Source organism: Hypanus sabinus, chromosome 14 (assembly GCF_030144855.1).
Source record: "Hypanus sabinus isolate sHypSab1 chromosome 14, sHypSab1.hap1, whole genome shotgun sequence".
Taxonomy (NCBI): Eukaryota; Metazoa; Chordata; class Chondrichthyes; order Myliobatiformes; family Dasyatidae; genus Hypanus; species Hypanus sabinus.
The window spans coordinates 51674114-51692041 of record NC_082719.1 but is presented as its reverse complement, the minus strand read 5'-3'; the positions used below and the strand labels follow the sequence as shown (position 1 = coordinate 51692041).

General features: G+C 40.4%; 1 protein-coding gene across 7 annotated transcripts in view; it reads left to right on the top strand.

Moving 5' to 3' along the window:
• Positions 1-14932, top strand: part of ociad2 (OCIA domain containing 2) — a 160743-nt gene extending 145811 nt beyond the window's left edge. For 6 of the 7 annotated variants that reach the window (XM_059989181.1, XM_059989176.1, XM_059989178.1 and 3 more), the window contains 4 exons: positions 3010-3057; positions 7594-7723; positions 13600-13707; positions 14705-14932. In XM_059989181.1, coding sequence (XP_059845164.1) covers positions 3010-3057; positions 7594-7723; positions 13600-13707; positions 14705-14720 — 302 coding nt within the window. In that variant the 3' untranslated portion in view covers positions 14721-14932. Of the gene's footprint in view, positions 1-3009; positions 3058-3241; positions 3300-7593; positions 7724-13599; positions 13708-14704 lie in introns of those variants that run through there. The other variant, XM_059989179.1, reaches the window with a different exon arrangement.
• Positions 14933-17928: the final 2996 nt, after the last annotated feature.

Here is a 17928-nt window from a genome sequence, read left to right as displayed (position 1 = left end):
CATCAGTGAAACCTTACAGAGTGTTACACAGCAGTGAAACCTTACAGGATGTTACACAGCAGTGAAACCTTACAGGGTGTTACACAGCAGTGAAACCTTACAGGATGTTACACATCAGTGAAACCTTACAGAGTGTTACACAGCAGTGAAACCTTACAGGATGTTACACAGCAGTGAAACCTTACAGGATGTTACACATCAGTGAAACCTTACAGCGTGTTACACATCAGTGAAACCTTACAGGGTGTTACACAGCAGTGAAACCTTACAGGATGTTACACATCAGTGAAACCTTACAGGATGTTACACAGCAGTGAAACCTTACAGGATGTTACACAGCAGTGAAACCTTACAGGATGTTACACATCAGTGAAACCTTACAGCGTGTTACACATCAGTGAAACCTTACAGGGTGTTACACAGCAGTGAAACCTTACAGGGTGTTACACATCAGTGAAACCTTACAGCGTGTTACACAGCAGTGAAACCTTACAGGATGTTACACAGCAGTGAAACCTTACAGCGTGTTACACAGCAGTGAAACCTTACATGATGTTACACAGCAGTGAAACCTTACAGCGTGTTACACAGCAGTGAAACCTTACAGGATGTTACACAGCAGTGAAACCTTACAGCGTGTTACACATCAGTGAAACCTTACAGGGTGTTACACAGCAGTGAAACCTTACAGCGTGTTACACAGCAGTGAAACCTTACAGCGTGTTACACAGCAGTGAAACCTTACAGCGTGTTACACATCAGTGAAACCTTACAGGGTGTTACACAGCAGTGAAACCTTACAGCGTGTTACACAGCAGTGAAACCTTACAGCGTCTTACACAGCAGTGAAACCTTACAGCGTGTTACACATCAGTGAAACCTTACAGCGTGTTACACAGCAGTGAAACCTTACAGCGTGTTACACAGCAGTGAAACCTTACAGCGTGTTACACAGCAGTGAAACCTTACAGCGTGTTACACATCAGTGAAACCTTACAGGATGTTACACAGCAGTGAAACCTTACAGGATGTTACACAGCAGTGAAACCTTACAGGGTGTTACACATCAGTGAAACCTTACAGGGTGTTACACAGCAGTGAAACCTTACAGCGTGTTACACAGCAGTGAAACCTTACAGCGTGTTACACAGCAGTGAAACCTTACAGCGTGTTACACAGCAGTGAAACCTTACAGCGTGTTACACATCAGTGAATCCTTACAGCGTGTTACACAGCAGTGAAACCTTACAGGATGTTACACAGCAGTGAAACCTTACAGCGTGTTACACAGCAGTGAAACCTTACAGCGTGTTACACATCAGTGAAACCTTACAGGATGTTACACAGCAGTGAAACCTTACAGCGTGTTACACAGCAGTGAAACCTTACAGGGTGTTACACAGCAGTGAAACCTTACAGCGTGTTACACAGCAGTGAAACCTTACAGCGTGTTACACATCAGTGAAACCTTACAGGGTGTTACACAGCAGTGAAACCTTACAGCGTGTTACACATCAGTGAAACCTTACAGGATGTTACACAGCAGTGAAACCTTACAGGATGTTACACAGCAGTGAAACCTTACAGGGTGTTACACAGCAGTGAAACCTTACAGCGTGTTACACATCAGTGAAACCTTACAGGGTGTTACACAGCAGTGAAACCTTACAGCGTGTTACACATCAGTGAAACCTTACAGGGTGTTACACTAGGAACCTTTGGACTATTCTGGTGGTACAGTATTTGATATTGTGGCTTTCTGGAGATCTGCATAATGCTATTGTGTAGTGACTTTGGGATTATATCAGTTGTAGATATTACAATTAGGACAATGTTTACCCTGTTCATGTTCCATAGTCTTTCAATTTCCTCTTTTAGTTCAGCATATTTGTCTTGTTTTTCACTTACTGATTTCTGTAAATTATGTGTGTTTGGAATGGCTATATCTATTAAGTAATTTGTTCTTGCTTGTATTATCATTACTATTATTTTCTTTTGTATTTGCACAGTCTGTTGTCTTGTGCACATTGATTGTAGGTCTGTTAGGGTGGTTTTTCATAGATTCTATTGTTTTTCTTGTATTTTCTGTGAATGCCCACAAGAAAATTCATCTCAGGTAACATATGTACATTGATAATAAATTATAACAATACACGTTCCTTTATTTTTGAGATATATTATCTCACATTGTGAGTATTTGTTATTATTGAAAGGGAAAGGTATCTTCAGATAATTTTGGGGTAGGTAAATGGAATGGATACCTGAGAAATGAAAATAAACTTGACTATTTCATCTTTTATGTCCTCAGGTTGTCATCATCAATCCTATTCTCCCACTAATTTCCCTGTAACCTACTCTGTCCCACCAGGATTTGCCTTAACAAGGAATCATTAACAATGGCCAATTAGATTATCAACCAGCACAGTTTCAGAGCAAGACACACAAAATGCTGGAGGAACTCAACAGGTCAGGCTGGACCTATGGAATTAAACAGATAGGCAAAGTTTCAGGCTGAGACCCTTCTTCAGGACTGAGAAGGTACTGGAGGAAACTGAAAAATATAGTGACAGGGAGAAGGTGAAAAATCCGTGAGATGGCACTGGTGGTCAGGGACAGATCCAGGTAGTTTGAAATGTTTGGCAGCAGCACTACCTGTTGCAAACAGTGCCATCCTACTTACCAGTGTTTTCTGCATTGTGCTACTGAGTCATTGATGAACATAGTAACCGACAAGCAGCCTGACAATCGGAAAATTGATGGCCAAAGGAAAACAGACAAAAAGGCATAAAAATGTAACCCAAATAAAAGAGTGAAAACTCACCTGTTTAAAAGAATGTTGATTCTAATTATCTATTAAACAAAGCATTCTGTTATTGTGAAACTTTTGATATCTTTCAGAGAAGCTATAGATCTGAGGAATTTATTTTTTTGAAAGTTATTACGTGAATGCATTACTTCAACAGAAAAAATATCAATTAATTTTAACTATTTCTTATGCTTTCTCTGTAGGAATTCTTTCTCCTTCAAAACGGTTTGGGTCGATTCCTAAGGTTGCCTGTAAGTTATTGATCTGTCTTATTATAGTGTAGATTACAATGTAATATATAATGCTGGATATTGCTTTCACATAAATGGTTGCTAACTTTATATTGAGTTGGTTTTGTTCTGTTGGCAATTTTTCCTCCATGACTGAGCCAAAACAGTCTGAAGTCTGTTACCAACCTAAACAACTCTCTTCTAGGGAACGCAATTTCCACCTCTTCCCATCTACCATCAGAAAAGGAGAACTCAGAGCTGAGGTAAAATCCACAGATTTGTTTTCCTTGTCATGAATTTACTGGGGGCTTGTCCCAAGTGCAGAGCAGTTGAGATGATTTTAGCAATGAGTGATCACTATAAGTGACTAGTTTTGTTCTGCAGGAGTCAGTTTTGGAACCGCCTCTTTTTATGCTGTACATCAATGATTTAGATAATGGAATAGATGGCTTTGTTGCTAAGTTTGCAGATGATACAAAGGTTGGTGGAGGGACAGGTAGTGTTGAGGAAACAGGTCGGCTGCAGAAGGACTTAGGGGGATGGACAAGAAATTGGAAAATGAAGTGCAATGTTCGAAAATGCATGGCCATGCACTTTGGTAGTAGAAATAAATGTGCAGACTCTTTTCTAAACTGGGAGAAAATCCAAAAATCTGAGATGCAAAGTGACTTGAGAGTCCTGTGCAGAACATCCCTAAAGGTTAACTTGCAGGTAGAGTCGGTGGTGAGGAAGGCAAATGCCATGTCAGCATTCATTTCAAGAGGTCTAGAACACAAGAGCAGGGAAGTGATGCTGAGGCTTTATAAGGCACTGGTGAGACCTCACCTTGAGTATTGTGAACAGATTTGGGCCCCTCATGTTAGAAAAAATGTGCTGACATTGGAGAGGGTTCAGAGGAGGTTCACAAGGATGATTCTGGGAACTAAAGGGTTATCATACAAGGAACGTTTGATGGCTCTGGGTTTGTACTCGCTGGAATTCAGAAGGTTGAGGGGGGATCTCATTGAAACACTTTGAATATTGAAAGGCCTAGACAGAGTAGATGCGGAAAAGATGTTTCCTATGGTGGGGGAGCCTAGGACAAAAGGGCACAGCCTCAGGATAGAGGGGTGTCCATTTAAAAGAGAGAAAGAGAGAAATTTCTTTCGCCAGAGGATGGTAAATTTGTGCAATTTGTTACCGCAAGTAGCCAGAGGCCAAGTCATTGGGTCTATTTAAGGCAGAGATTGATAAGTTCTTGATTGGACATGACATCAAAGGTTACAGGTTATAGGATTCTGTGCACAGGGGCAAATTTCGGGTGATATGTCCCCTTGTCTCTACCTAGTGGACCTATTTTCCTGGATGCAGTGGGTACTCAATGAGTGGGTGATCAGCTGCTATTCAGTAAGAGTACAAATTGTTTCTCCACCAACGCTCATGCTCTTGGGGGGGGGGGGGGGGTGTTAAGGGAGCTGTCCCTTGGGTTCTGGAGACATTGCTGATGAGGATCCTGCAGCCTGAAGTTATTCTGAGAACAGAACTGGTGTTCTGACTGTTGATATGGATGTTTGTTTCATAAGATGCTTGTCAACACAGAGGGCCAGAGTGATGAAACTTTCGAAGCTGGTGGGCATCTCCCAGGTAGATAGCTCATCTTTCATGAGCTTCGAGAGGCATGATGGTAAGGGGTCAGCAGTGCATCTGCACTCCAGCTGCACTCTACTGTGAGGGTCTTGAATTTCACTGTGTAATCCAGCACTGAGTGTGAGCCTTGATGCGGGTAAGGAATCCAACCTGCTGCCTCCTGGGTGGTTGAAATCTGGCACGTCCCAGTGGCAAATTCCTCTATTTATTGCAGATGGTGTTTTATTGTCCCAGTTAGTGGAGACTAAGGTCAGAGAGATGCACTGGGACAGGAAGTTGTGGCATCAGAATAAGGATTTGTCCAAATGTTTGGGCACTGGTACCTGGGGCTCTAAGGGGAGAGGTTGACTGGCATGGAGGCATTGTAGCTAGATGGAGAGTTGGCTGAGAGTGGTGAGCAGATGTTCAATGGTTTCCTGCTGCTTCTGGATCATGTGCAGATAACCTCTTTTAGGCAAGCAAGATCAATCGCTCATTCACCTATCCTCTCAGAAAACGTAGAGGAGGCTTGATCACTCTCCTATCCTTTTGAAATCCTTTGAAGCACTACAACAATTCTGTGTATTTTTCAGTTATTAGCACCTCTCCACTGGCAGGACATCCAGCTAAAACCTATAATGAATCATCTCCGTTTCTGGGGTGGAACCCCAGTACTGAGAAAGACTCACTTCCTCTCCAGCCCTATGAGTTCTGAGATGACCATTTTCTTATATGCTCTGTGAATAACCAGTTCAGTGATGACTTGAAACTTTGTCATGGAATATGTGCATAAGCGTTGCTTTTGCTAACTGATATTGGGGTGATCTTATTGCTGGGGTAGAGGCAATGTAGGTGGAATGGTTTCCCACCTGTCCAGGAGATTAGTTTGTTAGAAGTGAGCTGTAGCTTTGTTTCAAGACAGTTTGAGAAGAGTTTTAGGTTGACGATGCAGCATTGCTTGACAGCAGTTTGCACTGAGTTTGGATCTGTTGTGGAAAGGTTGGCCAAGACTATAGTTCGCAGGCTATTGTGAAACATAATGCAAAATGGAGGTTGAGACATAAGATCTGGAACAACGGACAATCTGCAGGACGAACTCAGGTTGAACAGCATCTGTGGGAGGGAAAAATGCAAACACTTCAGGCTGAATCACCGTATCAGGACTAAGAGTGAAGAGACGAGATTGCCAGCATTGAGAGGAGAAGGGGAGTAACAAGAAAGGACTATAAGGTGACTGGTGGACTGAAAATAGGCAGGTGGAGGTGGAGGTTGAGTGAGCAGGGGTGGACCAGGAGATGGTGTGGAGGTGAATGGTAGACGATCCAGACCAAGAGAAAAAGGGAAAAAACAATAGATGGAGTGAGGTGGGAGAAGGGGAGTGTGAAGGTTGCAGACAACTGCTGAATGGAGCTAAGCAATAACATAAGCAAGCACCAAATTTCTTGGTGTTCACCTAGCGGAGAATCTCGCCTGGTCCATCAACACCAGCTCCATAGCAAAGAAAGCCCAGCAGCATCTACTCTCTGCGAAGGCTGAGGGAAGTCCATCTCCCACCCACCATCCTCATCACATTCTACAGGGGTTGTATTGAGAGCATCCTGAGCAGCTGCATCACTGCCTGGTTCAGAAATTGCACCATCTCGGATCACAAGACCCTGTAGCAGATAGTGAGGTCAGCTGAGAAGATCATCGGGATCTCTCTTCCCACCATTACACACATCTACACTATACGCTGCATCTGCAAAGCAAACAGCATTCTGAAGGATCCCACGCACCCCTCATACAAACTCTTCTCCCTCCTGCCATCTGGGAAAAGGCACCAAAGCATTCGGGCTCTCACAACCAGACTATGTAACAGTTTCTTCCCCCAAGCTATCAGACTCCTTAATACCCAGAGCCTGGATTGACACCTTACTGCCCTATTGTCTTGTTTATTATTTATTGTAATGCCTGCACTGTTTTGTGCACTTTACGCAGTCCTGAGTAAGTCTGTAGTCTAGCGTAGTTATTTTCTGTGTTGTTTTTTACATAGTTCAGTGTAGTTTTTGTACTGTGTCATGTAACACCATGGTCCTGAAAAACATTGTCTCGTTTTTACTGTGTACTGTACCAGCAGTTATGGTCGAAATGACAATTAAAAAGTGAGTTGACTTGACTAAAGCACTTCTAGTGCTGGACTCTGAGAAGTAAAGTGAGAATGGGATCCATTAGAGGAGAAGGGAGAGTGAATGACAGTTGGAAACAGATGGAATGTCGGTAGGGAGGGTGGGGGAAACCTTTGTGTGAAGTGGGTAGAGCCAGGAAGGAGAAGGGGACAAGGGTGGGTGAAGGGGGTTAAGGAGGAGGGTAGGAGGGGATCAAAAGTGGGAGGATAAGGTGGGTTATGAAAATAGGCCATGGTTTCTGTCATTTGATGGAGTCACAAGCTTTCTGTGGTTTAAAAAAAAGGAAAATATTGCATGTCTTCCCAGGTGGCAAAAGTTTCAATAACTGCAACTACATTTGTATTCTTTGCTGCAAATGGTTGTAATTACAGAGTCTGAGGTCTTCCTGTTCTTAGACACATGGGTTTCTCTGGGTTATGGCAAGGTTCTGCCCCGTTAACTGTTCTTAACCCCGACAGTTCACAAGTCAAAAACACAGCCGCAAACCCAATTCTACCATCGGAGGATGCCTGTAGCCCCTCAGAAGCCAACAAATCCTGCTGGTCTCCCAGATACTTATTTATATACATGGACTGTATATAAACTGGGAAGGACCCGTACATATGTATTTAGGAAAATGGATCAGAAAAGAACTAGGTGGGTTAGACATGATCAGATCCCCATTTCTCCCCATCAGAGCCATCTCCAGAGAAAAATATCCCCTCTCCATCCAAATCTTTAATGTTGTTTCATATTTCTCAGATTTTGCAATCATCCTCATCACTTTTTTTTGTACATGACCCTGCAGTGGCTGGAGTGCTTGGATTTGCAATCGGAAAAATTTCTTATATTGGAGCTTGTCGTAAGAAGTTTGAAGGTGTAGATTTTCAGCATTTTGGAAATAAATTGCCTCAAGGATACATGGGCTTCTTGTTTCGGTGAGTAATTAACTCTAATTACAAGGACGGTCTCAGATAGATACATAGATGAAATAAAACTGGAGGGCTATGTAGTAGGGAAGGGTTAGATTGACCTTGGAGTAGATCTGTACTGTGCTGTACTATTCTATGTTACGACACAAAATACTCTGCCACAAATGTAATTATAATGTTGCAGTGATGTAGCTGTGGAAATGTTTCAGCCTTAGATGAGTGTTATGTTTGTAACTCCAAAATATAAAACTAATTGAAAGCAAGAATACTGGGCCAGGAATATGTGTCTTAGTTTTGTTTTACTTTAAGCAAGGCACACACATATGATGTAGTGGCATGATAGCATATGCCATTCACGTACTCTTACGTATAATATGTAATGCATTATATAAACAACCAGGAATGATTTATCAAACAATACATTTACAATAGTACTCAAATACCACTGAAATATTAAATACACAACACTTCTCTTTGCTTGGCTGTAAACTCCAACTTAATATAGAATGCACCTCAACTATATACGCAGTATACTATATAATAGAACTAATATATAGACATCCATAGAAGGGTAAATTTTAAATTTCCACATTCAGGTCTAAAGATTTAATCTGTGGAGGATTTCTTAGACTTGTGGGATAATGTCATTTCTGACAAGGGGAGGTCACTGTGCTTAGCAAATGAGACTTATGGCTGTGAAATCCTCTCAAGCTCTGAGGCCTGTGAAACTATCTCACACTCCGGGACTTCCTTTGTGGTGGTTGTAGCTGATTCTGGGTTTGCAGGAAGTGGTTCTGACAGCTCTGGACAGCTTTGTTCTCTGATAATTGACTGTGCTCTCCTCAACTGATTGTGTTGTCTCCAGATGTCATCAGGTCCAATCTCCACTATGGTCCAGTTCTGTCCATAATCTTTCCAAGTACCCATTTTGATCACCTGTTCCTCACTGGAACTCCTTTCCTAGGCTGAGATATTGAACCTCCTTGTTTAAGGACCCCTCAATCTGTTTGTCCTACGTACTCCTTCTGAGATTGGGTTTGAGGAGATCCAAACATAAACACACGGAACGACCCAGGAACAGCATAGCTGGTGAGATGTTAGTTGTGGAGTGTGCTGTACTGCGATATGCAAGGAGGAGATTGGCAAGCTTCTGATTCAGTGCCATTGTAGTGTGTTCTTTAGACTCTGGACAAACTTTTCCACCAAGCCATTTGTGGTATGGTGCAGATGTAATATGTCTTATTCCATTCATTTTCAGGAATGACTGAAACTGTCCCACAACAAACTGTCATTGACTAAGTGTGTGGAACACCAGTCCTTGAGAAGAGGCTTCTCAACACATCAATGGTGTGTGAGGCTGCAGTGGAGGCTATTGGGAACACCTATGGCCACTTTGTATCTGCAGCCACTACTAGCAAAAAATTTGTGCCCATGAATGGTCTGGCAAAATCCCCAGGAATGCTCTGCCAAGGCAGTGGAAGCCACTTCCAGGACCAGAAAGATGTCGCTCTCGGCATCTTCTGGACGTGTTGGCTTCCCAAACAGTGCATAGCAAGCTGCTCGATCTTCTGATCTAGTCAAGGCTACCAGACAAATCTTTGACTGACATGTAACTTCTCCAACACTTTAGCTCTTTGCTTGGATGATACAACTTGACTTTTTATCTTTGTGCAGTCCATTTATGTTTGTCAGCCTGACATGATCTTTGCATATGTCCTACTTTGTTGTATATACTGCAAGTTTCACCTTTAAATCTGTATTAGTCTGGTGTATGTGAACTGCTGCAACAATGGTAACACAATTTGTTCATCCAGACAGGTTTCAGTTTAGATGTTGCAATTTTGTTCATGCTCAATTTCATTCTCGATTATAACTCAATTATGTCACTGTCTGTGGTTTGCATTGATACAGCAATTTCAACTGCCCTTTTAAATTTGAGTTGTGCTCCAGTTAGGAGCTGTTTTTGAATGCTATTTTCTACAATTCCACAAACTCAGACAATGTACAGACTATCTCTTCAATTCAGCCACATGCACTGAAATGGAATCCCTTTCCTTTTGATTTCACTTATGAAACATGAAGTGTTCTGCAATCAGCAATGGTTTTGATTCTAAATGTTCTTACATTCCTTTCATGATATCATAAAAAGCTTATTTTGGCTGGTTTGGTTGCAGTAGCTAAACTTCTAAGAAAACAGTATGCCCTTCCACCTATTACCACTCAGCAAAACTGGCAGTTGCTTTGCATTGGTGGTTTAATTTGCTTCAAAATACTGCTTGATTTGCTCAGTATACAATATCCAGTTTTCCCTTGTGCAATCGAACACATCTATCTCCCCAATGTAGCCAGCCATTTCTGCTTACTTAAAATTATTATTATTACCTGGTGTTCGCAGTTTATGAACCCATGAATTTGTCCATCTTCTGCCTCTTTTTAAAACTCGGCTGTATCTGTGCCTTCCTAAAGAAGCATGTGCTGTCCTTATTTTTACTCGACCATTTCTCACTGCACCTTTTTTAAAACTCAGGTGTCTCACTGTGCTTCAACAGATAGGTAGTTGTCTCAGGTTCTTTTAAAATATTCTCATCGTCACAGTTATGTTTTCTAACTCCATAACATAAAACTAATTGAAAGCAAAAACATGGAGCTGTGCATGTATGTCTTAGTTTCATTTTTACTAAATGTGAGGCATGAAAATATGATGTGTTGGCATGATGACATATCCCATTCATCTACTTTTACATATAACCGGCAATGTATTATGTAAACAACAAAAATACTTAATCAAACAATATATTTACAGTACAATACTATTCAAATATTACTGAAATGTTAAATACACAACAATAACCATCCCTGGTTTTGGTCCATAACCATGTGAATTCTCTATCCTCTTATCACTTCCTCTCAATCAGCTTTTCAGGCTAAGAATTCCTGATCCAAGTGACAAAGAGAATATCTCAATTCCATACTGGAATTGAGGCCACATTCAGCAGAGAGATTGCTTTGTTTGACTTGTATTGGAACTTCTTACCATCTGGAAGACCTCTTATAGAATCAGCACTTTATCTTTTCAACAAAGAACAGAAGTAAAGGAGCCATTTGGCCTCTCACACCTGCTCTACAATTCAATACGATCATGGCAAGTCTTTTACCTCAGTGCCACTTTTATGCACTAACCTAATACCCTTGATTTCTTTATTATCTTAAAAACATGAACTTCTACAATTTTATGTTTCTGTCTCTCTAATCTCTTTGTTATGGCAAAACAGGTGTATGCTAGTCAGCTGCATGCAACCACCTGTTTATTTTCCTCTTCCTAACTCCCTCTGGTGGTTAATTGTTGTTAAGGCAGTACATTCAAGGCAGGCAAACAAATTTGAACAACTTAAGCACATCATAAAATCTCCCATGTTTAATTAGTCTTCACAGTTTCCAAATTAGTAGCTCTTTTTCTCACTGCAATTGGAGGAATGATCCAACATTTTGTGGCAACTCTTGAGTACTGTACTTTCCAAAATCCTCCAACTCTCCACCACCTTTCTCTTACCATGAACATTCCTCCTTTCTCTTCCAGTAACTTTTACAATTTTGTCAACAGTGCTACTCCGCAGGAAATTTTTCACCTGAACTTTTGCTATTGTTCATATTGTTATTATATTTGATGCTCATCCTTTATTACATTGAAAAACATCTGTCTCCCATCTTTATCATCTAATCATATGAAAATATTCTTTATCTTTCTATCTTTTATGCTAATATAGCTTCTCAAATGCATCAAACCTCAATTACTTCTTCTCAGCACACTCCCCATTCTAAACATTTTGTTAAACAAATGTTTCTTGAATTGGTATTGGTTTAATGTTGTCATATGTACCAGGATACAGTGAAAAGCTTGTCTTGCATACTGTTTTTTACAGAACAAATCATTACACAGTGCATAAGCTACAATAAGGCAAAACAGTAACAAAGCAGAATGCTACTGAGAAAGCACAGTACAGGTAAACGATAAAGTGCAAGATCATAACCAGGCAGACTGATAATCCGAGAGTTCAATTTGTCATGCAAGAGGTCCTTTCAAGAGTTTGATAACAGTGGGATAGAAGCAGTTCTTGAGCCTGGTGGTACATGTTTTAAAGTTTTTATATGTTCTGCCTGATGTCTGGGTGGGTGGGGTCTTTGACTTTGCTGGCTGCTTTGCTGGGGCAGTAACACATACGGAGGGGAGGCTGGTTCCAGTAATGTGTTGGTCTGTGTCCAAAACTCTCAACAGTTTCTTGTAGCTATGTACAGAGCAGTTGCCACAGTAAACCATGATGCATTCAGGCAGATTGCTTTCTGTGGTGCTTTGATAATATTGGTAAAAGTTGACGAGAATGTACCAAATTTCTTTCACCTCCTGAGCAAGTAGAGGCATTGGTCAGCTTTCTTGGTCATGGCATCAACATGGTGATACCAGAACAAGATATTTGGGATGGTCACATCAAGGAACTTGAAGCTCTCAACCTCAAGACCATTGATGTAGATAGGAGAATGTGAACAGCCCCCATTCCTGATGTCAATGACCAGCTCTTTTATTCTGTTGACATTGAAGGAAAGGTTGTTGTCATTAACACCATGTTATTAAGTTTTCTATCTCCTTCCTGTACTCCTGAATTCACAATTTATTAATGCCCACTAGACTTTAATATAAGTTGCATGCAGAAAAAGTTTTTCTATTGATAAATGCTTTAGTTTTGGTACCTATCAATATAAACTTTTTCTCTATATGCCACTTACATTAAAGGCTTCTGTTCAACTTTCCTGAGTTCCTCTTCTCTTTCACTAGTTCTCTTATTTTTAAATTTTCTTCTTTATCATCCTCATACCTGTTCTCAAATAATCTATCCACTTTTCTTTCTCAATTGGATTCAATCTTGACTGCAGGTGCTATCTGTGAAATTTGCATGTACTCCCAATGCCCACATCCTTAGGATGCATGGGTTAGTGGGTTAATTAACTACCATAAATTATTCCAGTGTATAGGTAAGTGGTAGAATCTGAGGTGAGTTGGTGACAACGTGAACAGAATTTTAAAAATGGCATTAATGTTGTACAAGTGTTAATGAATCCTTGATAGACAGTGAGGACTCAGTGAATGAATATCTTGTTTTCTTTATGAAGACATGACCTCTGTGGTGCTGTCACCTCCTGTCCTTTCACTGCTTTAAGCTCTTGCACTCAGATAACAACTCATTGTTCCCCAACGGGTGTTGAATGAAAGAAGAGAAGGATTCCATTCAGTTGTCATGCTCTGAATTTGGTGGTGGCAGACTGGAAGATTTTCTGGAGGATTAGATTTTATTCCAGTTAATACTCTAAGAGACTTTTATTTCACTTTTTAAATTTAAAGGTGCTACATAGTCATTTAATTGGTAATTTTAACAGACAGCATGAGAAACACAACTTTCTTAAGATTAAAACAAATCAGCACAGGTAACCAGACAGTGAACCATTGGGATTTCTGAACAATTGGAGAGCAGATTTATCAGGTTTTGCCTGTATCCAGGAATGAGGAGCAAAGTGTAACAATCTGTTTGAGAATGAGAAACCTAATCAAAGATGGCAGGTGAATCATTGGCTGGGGACAAGAGTGACAGTTGGTATCAAGTTCATATTCTGACCTAAACCATAATTCAGCCGTTTGAGTAAAAAAAATTGAATTGTAGTTAACCTTTTGAAATCGAAGATTTGATTATAATAAAATCAAACAAAAAAGGCTAGAAATAATCAGATTATGCTACATCTGTGAACAAACAAAATTAGTATTTCAGCACAGAGATTCTGCATTCTGGTAAACATGCTTAATACTTTGCATTAACCCACAAGATGTTACCTTCCAGTAAGCCTTATTATGAGAGAGACTCCATTCAAGATAATCATGGACCTGGCCAACATACAGATGTTACCAATAAAAATGACCAGCCAACTACTGAAAGTGGCAATCCCAGGTATGCTACACACTAATAATTAGACTACTGCTTGGTCTATTTGGTGCATTAATAAGGATGTTTTAAAATAAATGTCTTATAGATCAAAAATAAACTGAACTTTAAGAACTTATAAAATTGTTAAATCTAAATGTTCAGGTCATTTAAGAATATTTGCTAATTTTTGGAACCAGAATATTTTCACATGGTTTAGAATAAGAATAATAGTTAGCTTCCTCACATACCTTTCAGTTTAATGGCATATGGAACTAGTGAATATCCAAATTCTGGTAATGACAAATGGGAAGGGAAATGCCAGTGGTCAGGTCTTCTTCTTTTGCATAAATTGGAAAGTGAAAACCGAAGAAATATACAGCAGATAGGGGATATGACAGCCCACTGCCAGGCAATTTTCTTCATACCCATTGTATTCAAGCTCTTGCTATTGCTGGGCATTTCCATTTTCTCTTACATCCTCTTCTTCTCTCTTGCTTTTGTAGAACTAAAACAATGTTCATAAAATATAATTGTAAAGACTTTTCACCAGCTGCATTATGATGAATAAAAGAACAGCAACAATTTGTATATATCTAACGTCATTAAGCCAATTCTAACATTCCCAGGCACCCAATCTAACAACAGAAACAGATGGCCAAAAACTTGAATAAGTAGATAGATTTCAAAAAGATTTTCAAGGAGGAAAGTCAATTTGATTCTGGGGGAGGGGAGTGTATGAGAATCTTGAACCTTGGAATCCAACTCAACAGATGGTGATGCAAAGGAAGTTCTGTTTACATCAGCCACCAGAATTGGACAAACTCATACTAAATCATTTGTCCATTGCTGGCTACTTTACCTGAATAAGTTAATTCATGTAGCATCTTTCAAGAGGAGAAGTCCATTGTGCATTTATTTGGATTATAATTTATGAGCATATTAAACTGTGTGTTCTCCAACCAAGAGAACTGCTAAATATTTGATAATTAAATATTATTATATGTATTTTTCTTTTACACAGCTCAAAGCATGCCTGAAAACAAAACATGATTTTGCATCATAAACCTACAGCTGATTTTCTACAAGTTCATTGCTCCATCATATATTTCTTAATATTCAAAATGTCTATCAATGTTCTCCATCATAATAGAAAAGGATAATATGATATAGCAGTAATTGTAAGTAAGTTTGGTGGTGCTGCAAGAGCAGTGTGATGGCATTTGTTATCCCACGTTTGCAATAAAATATAAAACACAAACCCTTGGATAATATGATTTTATTTATTAAGTGCTTCAATTATCAATGAACTTACTGTACAGCAGTAAAAATTGTCCTGGATTTAAGCCCTCATTAAACATTGCACATTATTCGCATAGCCAACAGCAGACTCTGTAAAAGATAATCTATTCCAATGTAACACACACAACTCAGCAGGCTAGGCAGCATCTATGGAAAAGAGTAAAGAGTTGATATTGTGGGCCAAGACCCTCCATCAGGGCTGATGAAGGGTCTTCACCCAAAACATTGACTGTGCTGCTTTCCATTGCTGCTGCCTGGCCTGCTGCATTCCTCCAGCATTTTGTGTGTGTGACTTTGGATTTCCAGCATCTGCAGATTTTCTCTTGTTCCTGATATTCTTTCACCAGGATATACACACTTGCCCACCCCATCACTGACTGCTTGTCATGTCTGCGGAGGACCCACAAAACCAGAGCAGAAAGAAGGAAATGGAAAAACTGGTAGAATAGATACTGATATGAACTAATTTGAACTCATTCTGTATAGTACTTCTCTTTAACAAGGCTAATACCAAGGAAAGAGGGATTCCTTTTCCAATGTATTCTGTGAGGAGCATCATTTTATAATGAAGGCACCTCTTCACTACCAAACGACTCTTAATGACATCCATTATCAATTTAATCAATATTATAATATTAAGTGGCACAATTTCAGTGGACACTTTTCAGGGATAACTTTCATGCTAAAGATATCCAAAGTCTCCATTCTCCTTGAAGGGTGGCAGGAGGTAGGTACAGGTGCTGAGGTGCGTCAGTGGCATCTGAACAATAAAGCAGGGCACTCACAAAGTACCAATGAAATAATATTACCAAGTTTTGCCAACAAGCAGTCTACATGACTGAGATGCAGTGGCAGAATTTCAACATTGCTCTGTTAGGACACTCTGCAAAAACATAAAAGCTTATTTAGCCACTGAATGTCACATAACATTACAGCACAGAAGCAAACCCTTTGGCCCATCTAGTCCATGCTGAACCATTAATCTGCCTAGTCCCATCAACCTGAACCGGGGACCATAGTCCTTCATTCCCAGTCCAACTCCCTAGCAAAATTTCTCTTAAAAGTTGAAATCAAAACTACATCTACCACTGTGGTGGCGGCTTGTTCCACACTCTCACCACCCTCTGAATGAAATTCTCCCTCACATTTCCCTTAAACATTTCACCCTTAACCCATCACCTTTAGTTGTAGACTCACCCAGCCTCAGTGAAAAAAGACTGCTTGAATTTACCATATCTATAACCCTTCATAATTTTGAATACCTGTACCTCTATCAAATCTCCCCTTCTACATTCTAGTTCTAACCTATTCAACTTTTCCCTATAACTCAGGTCCTCAAGTCCTGGCAACATTCTTGTAAATTGTCTCTGCACTCTTTGAACCTTAATTACATCTTTCCTGTAGACAGATGACAAAAACTACACAAATATGTCAAATTAGGCCTCACCAATGTTTTGTACGATTTCAACAACCCAACTCCTGTACTCAATACTTTAATTTATAAATGTCAATGTACCAAAAGCTTTCTTTATGACCCTATCTACCTGTGATGCCACTTCCAAGGAATTATGGATCTGTATTCCCAGATCTCTCTGTCCAACTGCACCCATCCTCGTTGGTCCTCCCAGGGCACAACACATCACACTTGTCTGTATTAAATACCATCAGTCATTTCTCTGCCCATTTTCCAGCTGGTCCAAATCCAACTGCAAACTCTGATAGTCTTCCTCACTGTCCACTGTACCCCCAATCTTGGTGTCATCCATAAATTTGCTGATCTACTTTATCACATTATCATCCAGATCATTGATCTAGATGACAAACAACAGACCCGGCAGGAATCACTGCAACACACTAGTCCTAAGTCTCCAGTCAGAGAGGCAAACACCTACTTCCAACCTCTTCTGTGAAGCCAATGTCTAATCTAATTTATTACCTCATCTTGACTGCCGAGCAACTGAACCTCCTTGGCCAACCTCCCATGCAGGACTCCATGTAGGCAACATCCACTCCCTTGCCTTCATCAACTTTCCTGTTAACTTTCTCGAACAACTTTGGTTTGACATGACCTTCCATACACAAAGCCATGTTGATTATCCCTAATCATTCCTTGTCTATCCAAATACTTACATATCCAGTCCCTTAGAATACCTTCCAATAACTTACCCCACTGATGTCAGACTCATTGGCTTATAATCTCCTGGTGTATTTTTAGAGCCTTTCTTGAACAGCGGGACAACATAAGCTATCCTCCAATCCTCCGGCACCTCACCCTTGGCTAAGGATGATTTAAATCTCTCTGCAAGGGCCTCTGCAATTTCTGCACTATTCTCCTGCAGGGGATTTATCCACCCTAATTTGCCTCAAGACAGCAAACACCTCTTCCTCTGTACTATGTGTAGGGTCCATGACCACTTTGATGCTTTGCTTCACTTCTATAGAATTTGTGTCCACCTCCTGAGTAAAACCACCTAAACCTTACTGCTTAGATATTAGTCCCCTTCCAACTCACCTGCAAACCAGTCCTTCTGTACAAGTCCCACCTTTCCTGGAAGAGAGCCCAATGATCCAAAAATCTGAAGCCCCCCCCAACTCTTCTGCCATCTTCTTAGCCACATGTTAAACTGCATGATGATTTCTGGTCTCTCTAGCAGGTAGCATGGATAGCAATCCTGAGATCACAGCCCTGGAGGTTCTGTCCTTTTACTTAGAACCTAACTCCCTGAAATCACTTTGCAGGATCTCATCACCCCTCCTACCCATGTCATTGGTACCAGTGCTGACCATGACCTCTGGCTGCTCATCTTCACTCTTAAGAATGCTGTGGACTCGATCCAAGATGACTCTCACCCTGGCACCCAGGAGACAATCTACCATCTGGGAATCTCAATCTCATCCATAGATTCTCCTTTCTGTTCCCTGAACCAATGAATCCCCTATCATCAC